Raw genomic sequence first — 16,673 nt, forward strand, 5'->3', positions numbered from 1 at the left:
GAGAATAGGCCCTTCTACTTAGCCGACCGATAGTGAGATGTGATTTCATTAAACGTAAGGAGTGAATTGTTATGCTGGATTTCATCCTGACCCCACAAGGCCGCCATGCCGCCGCCGCACGTTAGATTTCGCGCACGGTCATGGGCAAGCTCGTTGAGGTTAGGTACGTGCTGATGAACGTCCGCACCCATATGGGCGGGAAACCAAGAGATTAAGCGAGTGCCAGGGTCTGTTCTCCAATTGCAATTCTTTAATTGTTTCGGCACTAGATGTATTATCTGGTAGAGGCAAAAGGTGTAATAGTGCCGATTTGCTGAAGAGAAAGTCAAGCTAGCCCAAGAACAGTGAAGGGACTGCTATTTATTTGGAGAAAGCAGGTAAGAATGGGTTACAACAAATTCCTGTTGTGGGATGCTGTGTGACACATTACAAGAAACTAAAACTGGGGAGTCCACATAGCCCCAAATTTAGATGATGAGAATCAGAGAGATGAATCAACTTTTGTTGAGCCCAACTATGTTGGTGGTGCACACCGGCACCAGACGAGGTGGTTCACTGGTTACAGGACCCATATGTTCTCAGTAGATCTTGGCCCTTGTTCGTCAGTGCAAGTTGAGCTTGTAGGAGGGGGCTTGATATCAAGGTCTCCCACGCCAAATAGGTTGGGTATTGAGGGTGTTAAGGGAAAGGGAACGAAGGGGGTCTTGAGTTCTGAGCAATCTGCCAAGATATGTGGCAGGAAGCCTTTTTCTCTTTTGTAAAACGAACTGAGCGTGGCATGTTTCGCAGGGCACATGCGGTTCATTTCATTGATTTAACCTCAGGGCGCATAAAGGCCTTACAGAGGGGCTAGTGTTATACAAAAAAAAAGGCAACAAATACATCATAGCAATACAACATATTAATGAAAATACATGCTCAAACTAAGTTACAATAGGCTGAAGACGTAATCCGTTAGTGCAGCCTTGAATGATGACGCATCCTCCATGCAAGCAATAGAATGCGGAAGGCGGTTCCACTCAGTGCTCGTTTTTGCTAAAAAGGAGTCTGAAAAAAATTAGTGCAGTAAAAAGGAATGAAAACCTTGAATGAAAAAGAAATGAAAATGCAATGATATGTATGAAGATGCCGAGATGATTTCCTGTTTAAGTGAACATTTATGGTAGGTGATCTTTTGAAAAAGAAATACATGGGACATTTTTCTTCGAAGTTTCAAATTTGTTAGTCCAAGGTCTGATTTCGTCAGTGAAATGCTAGCTGAGTGGGAATGATTTGAGTGTGTGAAACGTGCTGAATGTTTCTGAACTGATTCAATTATATTTGTTAATATCGTTTGACCAGATTTAAAAGATGAGCAGCATATTCTAGCTAGGGTCTATTTAATATTTTGTAGAGTTGTAATTTTAAATGACATGAAGCGTTTGAAAAACTTCTGCAAATGTACCAGAAAGACGTAGGCGTACCAGCGTACCAGCCGGTGGGGGAGTAAGGGGGCGCGAGCCCCCCCCCCCCCCCCCCCCTTCATTAAGAAAACTTGGGGGGCTGAGCCATCCCACTTTCGACAGTGGTCACTCTTGGCTGCACGCTGGGGAAACGAACAAGTAAGGTGTAATTATTTATCACAACAGCATTTACTCAATTGTGTTTCTATAGGAGAATGAAATTGTTATGAGGATATGTTACAACATAGTGTAATTTTGCCAACATTTCCGCTTTGATAATGTTCCTTGTAGGTTTATATATATATATATATATCCCTGGTGACGAGTGAGGTAGGCTTGCCCGCCCACTCACGAAAGAATTGGTACGCCACTGCAGAGAGATCTGTTAGCATTGTTAGTGATGTATTCAATCTGTGCATGCTAAGAAAGGTTATTGGCAATCTGAATTCCGACGTATTTATATCATGCTACCTACTCGAGTTTGATGTTATTGATGGCATAGCCGAAAGATTTTGTCGAGTCAGGGCGATGCAATAAATGCATGATTTAGCATTTATAGTGGGATTTAAGAACATAAGCCGGTGCGAGTAGTTGCTTTATATGTTATTCAAGTCAGATTGAAGAATAGAGTTATCATGCTGATTAGTGATTTCATGGCATAAAACACAATCAGCAAATAGTTTAGTGGGACTATTAATTACTGTAGGTAAGTCATTAATATAAATTAGAAATAACAATGAGCCAAGAACAGAGCCTTGAGGGACGCCCGACTTTACATCACAACAAGGGGATGCAGCATCAAGTTGCAAATTGAGTATGGTTATCCAGTTCAAGATGCTAGGGTCAATGTTAAGAATACTAAGTTGGAGAAGTAGTAAGCGATGAGACACCTTGTCGGAAGCTTTAGCAAAATTTTAAAATATACAGTGAATAATATGGCCTTTGTCAAAAGTAGAGGAAATGTTATGGTTAAACAATATTAGTGTTGTTTCGCATGAGTAGTTCTTGCAAAACCCATGCCGAAAAAAAGTAAAATAAGGAGTTTGATGTGAGGAAGGAAACGAAATTAGTAAATAGGACGCGATGCTTAACCGATCCTCCCTGCACTCAATGTGGGATCGTCTGCTGTTGCCTGGCCAGTTTGGGCTGCGGTTCTGGCAGTTTGCACCATTCCTCTTGGTGTAACCGAGTAATGTCCCGAATGCCGGTACCCGGGTGCAGTAGCTCTTGGGGTTCTTGCTCGGCCCAGGTTAACATTTCTCAGGCATGGTAGTCAGCGATGATGTTGCCTGCTACCTGTGAGTGAGCCGGAACCCACACAAGCTCTATAGAAACATGAATTTAGTAACATGATATGCGAGACACCACAAATGTCCGTGCACAGAAATTTCTTAGCTTTTTTTTTTTTTTCAGCTATTGCAACTGCTGTACAGTCGAGACCCTTAATCTCTGTTCGTTGTCACAATTTCTTTGCAGCGAGAACTGAAAAATATGCAAATCTTGCAATTACACAGCACAATTAAAGTTTATTTAAGGTTGTTGGTGACCTTGTTCTGTTTCATATAATGACATTGCTTTGAAGGAGTTTGATGGCTGACCACTTAGTACGCTTTGCATAGCTTCGTCACAGTAGTGGGTGCTTAAGAATGTGCGAGCATTGTTAAAAGCATCAACAACTTCACCCAAACTTGCTTTGCGGCTTTCCTCACTCTTGTTGTCATACTCATTTTTATTTGCGCCCAGTAGGAGAGGTGTGCAAACACCCCTGCAACTTCGTTAAGTCACAATATATGTGGTTAAAAGCACACTTCCCTCTTTCTCTCTCCTCGAACCTCTCCGAGGCTGGCGCCGAGTTGGTTTTGGCTAGATGCTGTCACGTGGGACTGCTCGCAGCCCTCGTTTGTTTAAGCCGCTCTCTATTACCAACTTTGCTTTAGAAGCACGGATTCAATGGTGAACAACGCATCCGTTTTTTGGATATGCACTTGTGCTTTAGTGCGCATTGAGCTGCGAAATACCTTTCACCCTAGAATGACCTTGCTGTTGGATGCCATCGGTGCCTGTTCATGTCGACCGAAAGCATTTCATGATGCCATTTGTTAAGTGTAACGAGTTGCGACAAAAGACACGGTTGCATAGAATCAGAATTAAGAATTTCAGGCAGCCCCGCCGCGGTGGTCTAGTGGCTAAGGTACTCGGCTGCTGACCCACAGGTCGTGGGATCGAATCCTGGCTGCAGCGGCTGCATTTCCAATGGAGGCGGAAATGTTGTAGGCCCGTGTGCTTGGATTTGGGTGCACGTTAAAGAACCCCAGGTGGTCTAAATTTTCAGAGCCCTCCACTACGGCGTCTTTCATAATTATGGGGTGGTTTTGGGACGTTAAACCTCACATATCAATCAATCAATTTAATCGAATCAGAATTTCAGACAGACATTTTCCACTCCACTTTGCGATTTAAGTTGCAAATCTATCACTATGAGTATGGGTTATGTCAAGGCTTGCTTAATTTAAAGCCTGCTTTAACACTGTAGACATGACGTACTGAGTCAATGAGTGTGTTCATCGTTTAGGAACCTCACGTAGAAGTGCAATTTCGTGTGGAGGTCTTCGTGCTAATAAATGTGAAGATTTATATCCACGACTGGAGCTCTTGTGAAGGAATCGCTTATGGTGGCATGCTAGTTCATTAATTTGCTAGCTAGTTATTTCAGCGGTATAGTTTGTATGTCAGATACCACAAGGCGTTCCTGCAAAATATGGCTGGTGCATCTAACCACTTAACGAAATAACTACTGCCGTTCGAATGTATCAGCTATAAATTATGTGCCCCAAAAAATGTATCAGCTATATGCCTCTCCCAAACACTAATATTTGCCGGCGGCAACATCGCCGTCGTACGTCGGCGGCATCAATGCGAGCTGTTGCTTCTACTGAAAGTCATTGTGCGTGCTCTCTGCACATGTTGTATACCTTATGCGGCACTTCACAGAGCTCTCATTGGCCAATGTGACACTTGTTTAGATAATTTTATGGTGAGTTTGACAGCTGGTGTGCAAGCTCTCATAGCACTGCCTGGCAAGCAAGCGCTCTCTCCACGAAAGGGCATCTGCTATGCAAGAACAAGGCAGGCGGCACCACATTCAAAAAGATAATGTAAAGAAGACTGTGTGGGAGCACTGTGAAAAGAGTGTGACACGCTCTCGCTGTAATTGTTGGGTTTCAATGATAAGTAGCATCAGTTGCTACCCAGTTATTTACCGCATGGTTTCATAAGAATCCGTCACCATCTGCAGTTCATAATTGGGAGAAAACGTTTTGTACTCTGCTGCAATACACCCTGGGGTATAAGGTGTGAGAAAAAAGTTTTCCTTGTTTTGTGCAACAAAAGATGGTGATCTTCCGGACAAGTGGAGGCGAGCAGTCCTCATGAGCGATCAGGTCCTTCATTCAACTTATTTTGCCTGCAAAAAACATTTCGAGCTCAAATGCTTCTGCAAAGAATGAACAACACACTACAATGAACACGTCCTCAGGAACATGCCGCAAAGGGGGACATTGTCAAGGGACACTGTGCCGGTAAAGTTCCCTACCTGGCATACCCGACCAATGTGAGAAAACATTGCATTAAATGCCAAGCTGCTAAGCGCAGTGAAGCAATTAATTCTGCTGAGGTTTTTAAAAGAGTGTCGCTACCGATTCTTTCTAGGTATTGCATGTATTTTACTGTCTTAGTTAACCATAGTTTTGTTTCACTGCAGTCTGTGCAGCTTATGTGATGTGACGTACTGTGCTGTGGTGCCTCATGCATGCTCACATAAGCAATGACACAATCGGCAAAGTTAGAAAATATATTTGTAACAGAAATTGCTTGAGTATGTGAGCAATGTGAGTCCAGCTAAACCACTGGTCCTGCAAGGATGTACAGGCACTATTTTACAACTCAAAATGACACAAACCACTGCATCACAGGCCCTTAAAGAAGTAAGTGCGGGTACCGCAGCCTGCAGTTGTCGACGTAAGTAAGTAACGCTTTCAGTGTTGACAGAGTACACGTCTAGATAATGGAAACTAAATTCCAATATTCAATTCAAAAACAAAAGCAAAATAAAATCTAGCTTTGACTCTCCCTATAGCTTCATTGTGCTACAGAACAAAACCATCCCTCTAGTGGGGCATACATGTTGCAGGTGCCTATTATACAAATGTGTATGTTGATTTTTCAGGCATTTTCATGTGACTGGTGTGCGCGCATAGGTGTCTGTGCGTGACAGCCGTGCCTGTAGCGACAGCCTACATTCGTTTCTACTTTCACAGCATGAGCAGATCATCGCAAGAACTTCGACAAAGGAAAAAAAATGTCAACAAACCCATTTTATTGCCCTCAATGGTTCAGCTGCGGTTTTCTTATATACACATATGGCAAGCCAGCGAGACCCTGGTGCACAGCTCACTACGTATTGTGCCATCTATTGCAGAAAGAGCACAGCCTTATTGATTTGCCTACCAAATCTGGGAACCAGTTCATACACTTACTTTTCCACTGTGGCATGTACTTCTGATGTTGGCAGCATTGCAGAACTCCTCGCATGCAATCAGGTTGGCATCAGCTCACACAAAGTCATGTAGACAAACAGCACCTGGTGTCGCTCCATTGAAGCTGAGATGCCAAACAACACTGCACGTAAGCAAATTCTGTGAGGTAGCCCAGCAAACCTCTTGTGATGGCAGTTCTAACATAAGCACCTAACTAAAAGGCCTTCAAGCCAAGCCGTATTTGTGGCCACGACAAATATGCACAAATTTACCAATGTGAGAAATGCTGTGCTTGGAAAGTCAGATATGCTATGTGAGATGTAGAAGTAACATACATCAAAATAGTGCATGTACCAACATGGAAGATAAGGAATGCTTTAGTCAATGGGAAGAATAAGCTGCCGAGCGGAAATTTCTGTAGCCTTCTTTACATTGTAGTCTGCCACGAGTGTGACAACACGTCAGTCTATGAGAGCTGTGATTTCAATGAAAGAGTTAAACAACACAACAGTTCAAAATGAAGTCACCAAATCATGGGTGACCTTGAATGCCCTCGCTGAACATGTGGAATATACAGGCTTTCAAATTGACTGGTCAAGCAACCGTGTTCTGGTCGAAGAAAACAAGCTTGCATCATGCCAGCACCTGGAATCCCTGCACATTCACACAGCTGCACGTATCCTCAATAAGATTTATGGAACGCTGACCATGTATTTTTGGTGCTTACACCACGCACCTAGTCATACTTAAATACGATGTACCTTTCTTATGGCTGCCATTCAGAACAATATTAGGTGCCCAAACATCAATAAACTTTCTGTTATTTTGGTCGGTGTATCCTTTTGTTTGTACACTAAGAAGAAATAGTTATGCATTGCCCTTTTTTTAGGCCTCTTCTAGCTGTTCACTGTAGTTGCAGTCGAAGGAGTGACTTTTTGAGTATTGATCAAGGGTAAGTGGTGGCACAGACTGCCGCCAGTTTCTATGAATTAGCCAGGTTTCACCAAAGTTCCCCCAGTTTTCCAGCAAGGCCCCAATTCCCCGACTTTCCCAGGTTGGTAGACACCCTGCACAAAGATAGATGGCAGTTAACTCGCGTCCTGTGTTTCCTGTCTTATGCAAGTGTGATTCTGCACTTTATTACCTTAGAAGTACTTGTTGCTGGGCAGGTTGGTATAACATTATTAGGGAAAATTCTAGACGACGCGAATGTCTGGTGCATTGTGAATATTTTCTGTAGTTCAGCTGCGACTGACGCTCTTTTTCTGTGCTTTTTCATTTTTTCAGTGGTGCTTAGGCATCTATAATTTTTCCCCTTAGCTTAATTACCTCCCTGAAGCTATGCATCATCTTGCCCATGAACAACCATTGTTAAACTATTGTATGTGGCATTGTTGGTGCAAAATGACCTTAGAGTATATGCTAAAGCTCCTGCAGGATCACCGGCTGAATGTGACAACCAGTTCACCATTTATAGAACCCGAAGTATTGACATTTTAAATGTATCTGTTCGCACAGTGCTTCATTGGAGTCATGCAAGCTTAAAATATGGTGCTCTCACAGAGAAATATTTCTTCCTGTGCTGTGACCAACGGGAAAACTATGTAGACAATAACAAAAAGAGATCACAACTAGGCTTAGCTGTGTGATGTCTGCCTCAATAAAAATGTAATTAATGCAAGTGTGCTTATATCACCATGGTGTTGCCAGTTTGATACATTTGATATGAACCTCTGCTCGCTCCACCATGGTGTTCCTAAGGGTGTACACAGTCTTACCTCTGAGACAGCATTGCCAGAACTAATTTCACTGTCACAATCTTGAACAGGTGTGCGACAAGCATGCCCCAGTGCAGAGAACACAAGAAAAGTGGTCACTGCTTACATGTTCAAGGTCGTATGCACGCACACCGGACTATGATTTTGCAGTCTCTTACATTTTGAGTGGAGTATACATCGTGATGGCTGGAGCAGTCTCTGTGGTCACCAGCTAGACGATCACAATGTGCATGTTGTTGCTTGAGACAACTGTTTAGGACAAAAAAGGGCACCGTAGAAAAAAATATTTTTAGGCTAATGTAAGGGCTTGTGGTGAGGAGACTTTCAAAAGGTATATGATGTGTCATCTTGCAATAGAAAAGCAACATTTATGCCTAGTTTATGTTAATAGGAGTCTGCTAAACATTGGTCATACAAGCTTGTGACTAGAGAAGGATGATGTCCAGAAGATACCCTCCTGAAATGTTAACCTGCACCGTCCTCCCTTGCCCTTCTTGGTGCACTGGAATTTTTGCCCTATAGGTACTAATTCCTTTAGTGGGTACTCTTGAAGGGCTTCTGAATAAGCTCACTCTTACCACCTGCTTTACCCAAGGATAAATCCTGCTGTTGGAACTTGTTTGCTTGGCAGAAATTTTTAACAGGAAAAAAAGCTTCACTTGTTACACAAATAAAGCTACAGCATTGCAAGATTACTATGATGTTATGTACACAGACCTCCCACATACAACTCACTAAAATGTCACCAATTACCTCTATGGTGAGCCTAATTATTTAAGACAGCATGTAAGTTTCTTGATCCTATACTTTTTAATCAGTACATGAACCTTGAAAAAACAAGATCGTCACGTGCAGTGCATAAAACCAGTGCTTATGAAGTGCAATGATGCCATCGGAAGCATCAGCAAAAGTAAGTTCACCCTGCTAGAAAGCAAATTCTGCGTGAAGCCTGTAAATGTACTGTTAACAAAGTCTTTTCGACACCTTCATTACTTCTACTTCTGCAATTGACATAATCCTGTCTCATGCATACCTTGCTGTCAACCAAAAAATTATTGACCTATGAGGTATTGATTTCAACGTATTGATTTCAAGCGTATGCCATATACTTGCTCCCTGAGAGAACACAACGAAGAGTGCATGCATGCTTGACACAAATAATGAAATTTTTGAAAATGATGTAGCAGGTTTCGTCTCTTGGTGCAGATTCCTGCAGGCACTTACTTAATTACCACCCCATTTCGCCAACAAGCAGCCCATGTAAGACGTTCGAACATGCGCCATTATGTCGGGTCATAACCAGTTTCCTCTAACCACCTTGCACTTAGGCATGGCACAAATTTTGAAGTACGACTGAAGCCTCTCATATGCATGTTTTGTTTATTTGAAGGTGCCATTTAACAATCTTGAATTAATCCTGCAATGAACTAAAATCTGAATGCCTTGCGAATTGCCTGCCACAAAATGTATTTTACTAAATAAATTGTTCTGGGCTTGTTACACAAGCTGAAGATGATGACGATACTGACTACCGCGTTGTCACTGATGAGGCAGAGGATAGCGCGTGTACAATTTAGGTGCACACACGAGGCCCAATGTCAGTGCTACATTTCCAATTTACACACGAGCGCATGCAATATGTATGCTTTACCGCAATACACAGCGTGCACTTCACCACAAGGCGCGACTGCCTTGCGGCATTGTTTAATTTTAAGAAGACGCTTAAGGTGGCAATTTTGACCGAATATTTATAGTGCTCCAAGCATATCTTCAACTTTATTTCTTTTTTTTTTCTTTGTATACACCCACAAGTACAGACATAGCTTAGAACACCGATTATCGTAATCGGCGACAGCATATTTAGGCCACTTGGAAAATAACATCGTGTGAACGCCTGGTAATATTCCATCGCTTCCAAGTTGTGCATTTCGTATCTGTCTCACGCAGTTACGCAAGAAGAAGCTTCAATGAAAGTTTTGGCACAAGCATACACTTCACCCAAGCGACACATCCACCCTTACGCTACACATGCACTTACCAGACATACACGTACGGCATACATCCACAAATAGCATAACACACGGTGTTCATGATCGGGCAAGTCGTTACCACATTGCTTATAGACGGTATCACAGAACGAGACCACGTATCCATGCGCAGAGGCGGTTCTCGCGAATGCATACAACTCCCGCTCAAGCAATGACCACGGATAAATAACCACCGCACGGTAAAGATCCTCACAAGTTGGTGAGGAACCTTAGACCTTTCGTTCCCACCACGTAAACGTCCCCAAAAAATTTCCAATACGGCGATTCTGTCGCCGTCTATTCATACATTTCCAGCCAGGTCAAGCCGGTTTTAAGCGGCTATTGGGTGAACCGAGCGTTTTGGCCCTCAAAAGGTTCGTGCCATCCGGTGGCAGCAGACGCGGCCAGTAACGGAGGCGTCTGGAGGCGATGTTTAAGGTCTCTTTCGTCGACTTCGACTTGCCAATAGCCAGTCTTGAGGTCCATTGACGAAAAGTACTTGGCGTTATGGAGCCGATCAAGTGCGTCGTCTATTCCTGGGAGAGGATACACGTCCTTTCTTGTGATTTTGTTCAGGCGGCGATAATCGACGCAGAAACGTAGGGTCCCATCCTTTTTCTTCACTAACACCACGGGGGATGCCCATGGACTCTTGGACGGCTGGATAATGTCATCCCGCAGCATTTCATCAACTTGTCTCTTCATGGCTTCACGTTCTCGCGTCAAAACCCTGTACGGACTCTGACGGAGTGGTCTGGCATTTTTTTCGGTTATGATGCGATGTTTCGTGATTGGGGTCTGCCGAATTTTCGATGACGACGAAAAGCAATCTTCGTATTGCAGGAGCAGGGCCTTGAGCTGTTCTTGCTTATCGTTCGGAAGTCTGGAATTGACATCGAAAGCTATGGGAGGGGCTTGGTTCCTCTGAGCAGGTTCCGCAGAATCGGCCCTCGCCGATTCTGCGGCCCTGGAAAGCACTGTAAAGCACTGGTGGCTTCGACAATTTCTTCGATGTATGCGACCGTTGTTCCTTTGTTCACATGTTTGTACTCATTGCTGAAATTTGTGAGCATAACCGTTGCTTTGCCTCCCCGCAGCTCTGATTCCTCTTGCGACGCAAATATTTCGGGTGACCAACAGATGCTGACTGCCTTCAACGACGCCTTCCAAGTCAGGTGATTTAGGAGCGCCGACTGAAATAATGACGCTTGAGCGAGGCGGAATGGTGACTTGTTCTTCCAGCACATTCAAGGCATGTTGTCCTGACGGCGTGCGCGGCGGTAGTGCTTCTTCTCTGGATAATGTTATCGACTTTGTTGTTAGGTTGATGACAGCACCATGGAGGCATAAGAAGTCCATGCCAAGGATGACATCTCTCGAGCAATGCTGTAGGACTATGAAGTCTGTAGGATAAATACGGCCGTTAATGGTGACTCTCGCTGTGCAGATTCCTGCAGGCGTTATGAGATGACCTCCGGCTGTGGGGATTTCAGGGCCTTTCCAAGCTGTCCTAACTTCTTTTAACTTCGCGGCGAATGACCCACTGATGACAGAATAGTCGGCTCCAGTATCGACAAGAGTGGTCACACTGTGGCCGTCGATAAGAACGTCGAGGTCGCTAGTTCGCCGTCTCGCATTACAGTTAGGGCGTGGCGTCGGGTCACGGCTGCGTCGGCTTGTTCCACTGCTTCCATGTTGCGTCGTCAGGCCACCTTCGGTAAGTGAGCTTTCGCCGTCAAGGCTTTGCCTGGTTGGCGTTGTGTTCGGAAAGCTCCGTCGCGGCGTCGGCGTCGTCGGAGGATCTTCGGTAGTTCGTCGCACAGCAACCGCACGTCCACCGGTTGCTGCCCTTAGTTTCCCGGATACGGGCTAGGAGACCGGCCCCGCGTTGGGCCGGAGTACTACCAGGGGTGCGGTGACATGCGGCGGCTGGGCGATGGCGAACGGGAAGGACTTCGTGGTGTCCATTGAGTTCCTGTCAGGTAGTCGGCGACGTCACGAGGCCGTTCCCCTGGCTGCGGACAAGGTGCATCGACGGCGAAGCCACGCAGTACCATCTGTCGGTACTGGCAACGGCGGTAAGTGTGCCCGGCCTCGCCGCAGTGGTAGCACAGTGGGCAGTGGTCAGGGGTGCGCCAAACGTCGGTTTTTCTCGGCGCACTGCGCTGGCCCGCTGGGGAACGGTAGGTCGTCGGTGAGGGTGGTGGCGGCGGTGGTGTCTGGCGACGGAAGTGCGATGGGGCGGCGTTTTGGCGTGCGCGTGCAGGAGGGGCGTGGCGGCGTGCTGCAGCAGCATAGCTCATGACTTGCAGCTGCGGCTCTTGAGGCTGAGGAACACCCAGCGACTGCTGGATCTCCTGGCGTACGACGTCTGCGATGGATTCCACGTGAGGCTGCGCTGAAGGAAGTAATTTTCGCAGCTCCTCTTGCACGATCGCTCGGATCGTCTCACGCAAGTCGGTGGTTTCGAACGCTTGAATGTCGGCGTAGCTTGTAGACGAGAAGCTACGGTTATATTGCCGTGTGCGCATCTCGAGCGTCTTCTCTATCGTAGATGCTTCTGAAATAAATTCGGCGACCGTCTTAGGCGGGTTTCTGGTCAGCCCGGTGAAGAGTTCCTGCTTTACTCCTCGCACCTTCTCCTCCTCGGACATGTCGGAGTCAGCGTGGCGGAAGAGTTTAATCATATCTTCCGTGAATATCACCACGTTTTTCATTTGGCATCTCCATGCCGGTTTCGAGGAGAGCTGCGGCCTTCTCCTTGCGCACCACACTGGCGAAAGTGGTGAGGAACCTGGCGCGAAAAGCGTCCCATGTTGTGAGGCTTCGCTCTTGATTCTCGAACCAGGTCCGAGCAGCATCTTCCAAGGCGAAATACACATGCCGTAGCTTGTCTTCGTCTGTCCAGTCGTTGAAGGTGGCGACGCGGTCGAACCTTTCGATCCAGCTTTCCGCGTCTTCCAGTGGCGAACCGCGGAAAGTTGGTGGCTCTTTGGGTTGCCGGAGCAGGAATGGTGCAGGTAGAACCGGCGTTAACATGGTCGCCGTGGTCGACGTCAACGTCTTTGTTTTCCGAGCCTTGTCCAGTAAAAGCCCGTACTCCGGTGGCAGACCTTGTTTCCTGCGGCTAACTCGCTGCTCGTTGCTGGCGTCGGTGTCTTCACAGGGTGGGCTGGGTTCACGGCTTGACGGAGGCGTCCGGTACATGGAAGAAACAGCACCTCCACCAGATGTCACGGGGTCGTGACGTGGCCGAAGACAGGAAACTTCATGTTGGGATTTAACTGTTTATTTGGGCGAACCTGTGCCCGGTAAACGAAAAGTCCAATTACAGCAGCAGTCTTGCACAGATAGCAGTCTCGGACTGATAGCGGGAAACTGACAAGCGGCGAAGCGCGTCGGCATTTATACTCTTGCCGTCGAATGTTCTAGCGTTATCGCTGGCGGTGGCGTAGGTTCCAGAACAATCTGTACCGTTCGCACAGTGGGCGTGATCTTATCGAAATGATCTATACAGTACGGAACCTTCTCGAAAACTGCAGGCGCGGTTTGCGCTGAGAATTGTGTGGTGTTTTGGGACGATAACAAAAACTTGGAAAATGGAACGTGGCAATATTGAGAATATAGTTGGAACTCATTAAAGTTTGCAACTTGAGTATTATATTGCTCCAAGAGTAAACAAACACTAGTGAATAGTGTACATTTATTTTGCATGCAATATTATCTGTTTGAGTGACAATATTGTTGCAGAAACTGCTTAAGCAACAGTAAAATTCCAAATTGGCTATATTCTAGACAGTGTCTGTTCGGCCTCAAAACAATACTTAAGAATGAGAAAAGTCTGTCTACTGCTGTGGACAAGCACAAGTTCATGCTATAACAAATAAATGACACCCTCCTGGGTGGAATGTTCTGCAACATGGTAGTATCTCTTCATTGATCATCTAGGTGCCAAAACACTTTTGCTTGCACATAAAAAATACTGTGTTGCTTGCACATGAAAAATACTGCATGTAGGGGGAACCATTTATTGCCATTTCTCAGTGGCCAACTAGCATTGTCTTTTTTTACCTTACTACAAAAACTTTTTTTTCTCCTTTGAAACACTAGAGATCATTTCCACCAACAATTGATGACACATATTTCTTCCACAGAATTGCAATATAATCGATACATAGTGAAAGTATTTCACTATATCCAATACAAGTACGTTGTTCAAATGTATCCTGATACAAGGATAACAGATACTCAAAAGTATCTTTAAGAAACTATAGCGATAACTTTTGCATTCTGAAAGTGTCCAGGTTCAATTTCAATACCAATTTTTCTTTAATTTCAAAATAACACACTGTTTAGTTGCACTGTTTTACACTCTGCAGTAATTTTCAGTTAGCGTAGGCTTTCCCCTAATGCAAACATGTTATGCCAATGCCTCCTTGAAAAACTTAGCCGGGAATGTCACTTTCTTTTGAATTGGAAGCTTTCTGCCAACATCCCATCTCAAAGCTCATGCCTACTGCTGCGTGTTGCGATAGGTCGCCGCGTGTGACTGCTCGCTCAGTCGTGTGACATTACCATACTCCTCTGTCACATGACATCACAGCTGCTTGAAGCCAAGTGCGAGAGCATTGCTGTGTTCGCAGGGGGCGCTCGCCTACGTACCAGAGGAGGAGGGTAAAATCTGAGGGTAGGGCAGCACATTCCAGGAGGCATTGGTTATGCGCTTCGGATAGGCTGAAAAACAGAGGTTTTAACATGCCCCCTGTAGCACACGTCTTCTGCAACAAAGATGTGTATCGCTCCTCAGGTGAATTTTTTTACACCGGGAGACACAATCGCAACCACAACAGTCGCTGCACAAACGGCATTTGAAAAGTGAGGGACTGTATCTGCACAATAGCACACACATGTTCCTCATTCATCTCTCTCCCACATGTTGTTAGAAAATATTCCAACAGCGTGCCCTCCCGCTTGCTCTCTTGATGCACACAGTAGATTTAGCTGCACTCTCACTGCGCTGATTGATTGATTTGTGGGTTTCCAAGACCACCATATGATTATGAGAGACACCATAGTGGAGGGCTCCGGACATTTTGACCATCTGGAGTTCTTTAACGTGCACCCAAATCTGAGCACACGGGCCTACGACATTTCTGCCTCCATCGGAAATGCAGTTGCCGCAGCCGGGATTTGAACCCGCGACCTGCAGGTCAGCAGCCGAGTACCGTAGCCACTAGACAACCTCGGCGAGGCCCTCTTGCTGCGCTGCATGCCTGAGTGTAAATACAGAAGTATCTATTGTGCGATAAATATCATTCTATTGAAATGGAATTCCATTCTTACTTGCAAACTGCGGATGCACTTGGCATTTTGTTGGACGACAGGCATCTGCAAAATCGGGAAGAAGGCCTGCAGTTGTGCACTCGCAAGCATTGAGGTCACAGTAGTGACTGGCAGGCCACACAAAGCTGGTGCTTCAGAGAAGCAGTGTGAATGCGTGAGTGACGAAGAGAATGGACATGGCAGAATCATCAGTGGTGAAATACATCTACTCCTCTATTGGTTGATGGGGGAAAATAGCAATAATTAAGAAGAGTGGCTGCTTGGTATTGTAATTTAAAGGAAATATACTTTCTTAGTGTGCAGAACGTTTTGGAAAAAAGTCACCTAAGATAGAGTGCCCAAGTGCGTGCCGTCTTATCTGACTTCTTTTCCAAGACGTTCTGCGCTCTAAGAAAGTATATTACTTCTTAAATAACAATAATGCTTCTATGATAGCCTTGTCTAAACTTGTGTAGCATAAAGATTCGCTGGTGATAATGTTGTTAGTGTGTGATACATTGGAAGATTTTTTGAAGCGATGGCATTTGATGAGCTCATTTTGCAGAAATTCTGGTGTCGACGCTGTTGGTTGTGAGTAAAAAATCACCATCCCGTCTGTGACCAAAACAGAGAAAAATATGCAAGAACAGTAGACAACAGAGAACAGTTCGGCAGCGGTGCAAGTACAGTACGCATCTAATCTGAGCTGTCTGCACTTGCAGGTATCTCAGATAGCAGCGACCAATGCATCCGGAGCGCAGCGGCGTCGTTTTTCGATGTGGCGGCCACTACGACCCAAGCAGTGAGGGCAATCACCATATCCACGACACGTGACCGACTGCAGACTGGAAACTACGCCCACCGAGACGCTGCTTCAAATATGACGGATTGACTGACCCGTTCCACAGTTCGGCAGCGGTGCGAATACAGCACGCATCTAATCTGAGCTGTCTGTACTTGCAGGTATCTCAGATAGCAGCGACCAATGCATCCGGAGCGTAGAGGCGTCGTTTTTCGATGTGGCGGCCACTACGACACGAGCAGTGAGAGCAATTATCATATCCACGACACGTGACCGACTGCGGACTGGAAACTACGCCCACCAAGACGCTGCTTCAAATATGGCGAACTGACTGACCCATTCAACAGTTTGGCAGTGGTGTGAATACAGCACGCATATAATCTGAGCTGTCTGCACTTGCAGGTGAGAATTACCTAAATAATTATTGTACTGCGTAGCTGTCTTTTCCAAAACGCACTGCTGCCGAACAAAGTGTCCTTTTTTTCTCTTTTGTTGTGCTGCCATTCTTGTTACTAGTCATGGCACCATTTGATATTAAGGACATAAAAGAAGTTGGGAAGCTCATTGAAAATCTGAAGCGTGACTTGAGAACAGAAATGAGGGAACTGAAGGACAGCATGAAGTATTGCTCGGACACATGCGATGATGTGAAGGGCCTGAGCAAAGAGATTGCAGCACTCAGAGAGGATGTGGGGGAAATGACAACCCTAAACAGAAAATTAAAATCAGAGAATGAAAGACTGTCACAACGAATTGACGAATTGGAA

General features: G+C 45.4%; 1 protein-coding gene across 24 annotated transcripts in view; it reads right to left on the bottom strand.

Annotated features, from left to right (window-relative positions):
- Nucleotides 1–340: 340 nt before the first annotated feature.
- LOC119177954 (uncharacterized) overlaps nt 341–16,673 on the bottom strand; it is a 40,833-nt gene continuing 24,500 nt past the window's right edge. For 7 of the 24 annotated variants that reach the window (XR_012888498.1, XR_012888524.1, XR_012888463.1 and 4 more), the window contains 2 exons: nt 5,978–6,119; nt 341–4,905 (listed from right to left, as the gene is read on the bottom strand). Coding sequence is in view for 1 of the 24 variants with exons in the window: in XM_075882297.1 (XP_075738412.1) it covers nt 6,037–6,119 (83 nt within the window). In the remaining 23 variants the exon portion in view is untranslated. The other 17 variants (XR_012888417.1, XR_012888421.1, XR_012888483.1 and 14 more) reach the window with 17 other exon arrangements.

This window comes from Rhipicephalus microplus, chromosome 1 (assembly GCF_043290135.1).
Source record: "Rhipicephalus microplus isolate Deutch F79 chromosome 1, USDA_Rmic, whole genome shotgun sequence".
Classification (NCBI taxonomy): domain Eukaryota; kingdom Metazoa; phylum Arthropoda; class Arachnida; order Ixodida; family Ixodidae; genus Rhipicephalus; species Rhipicephalus microplus.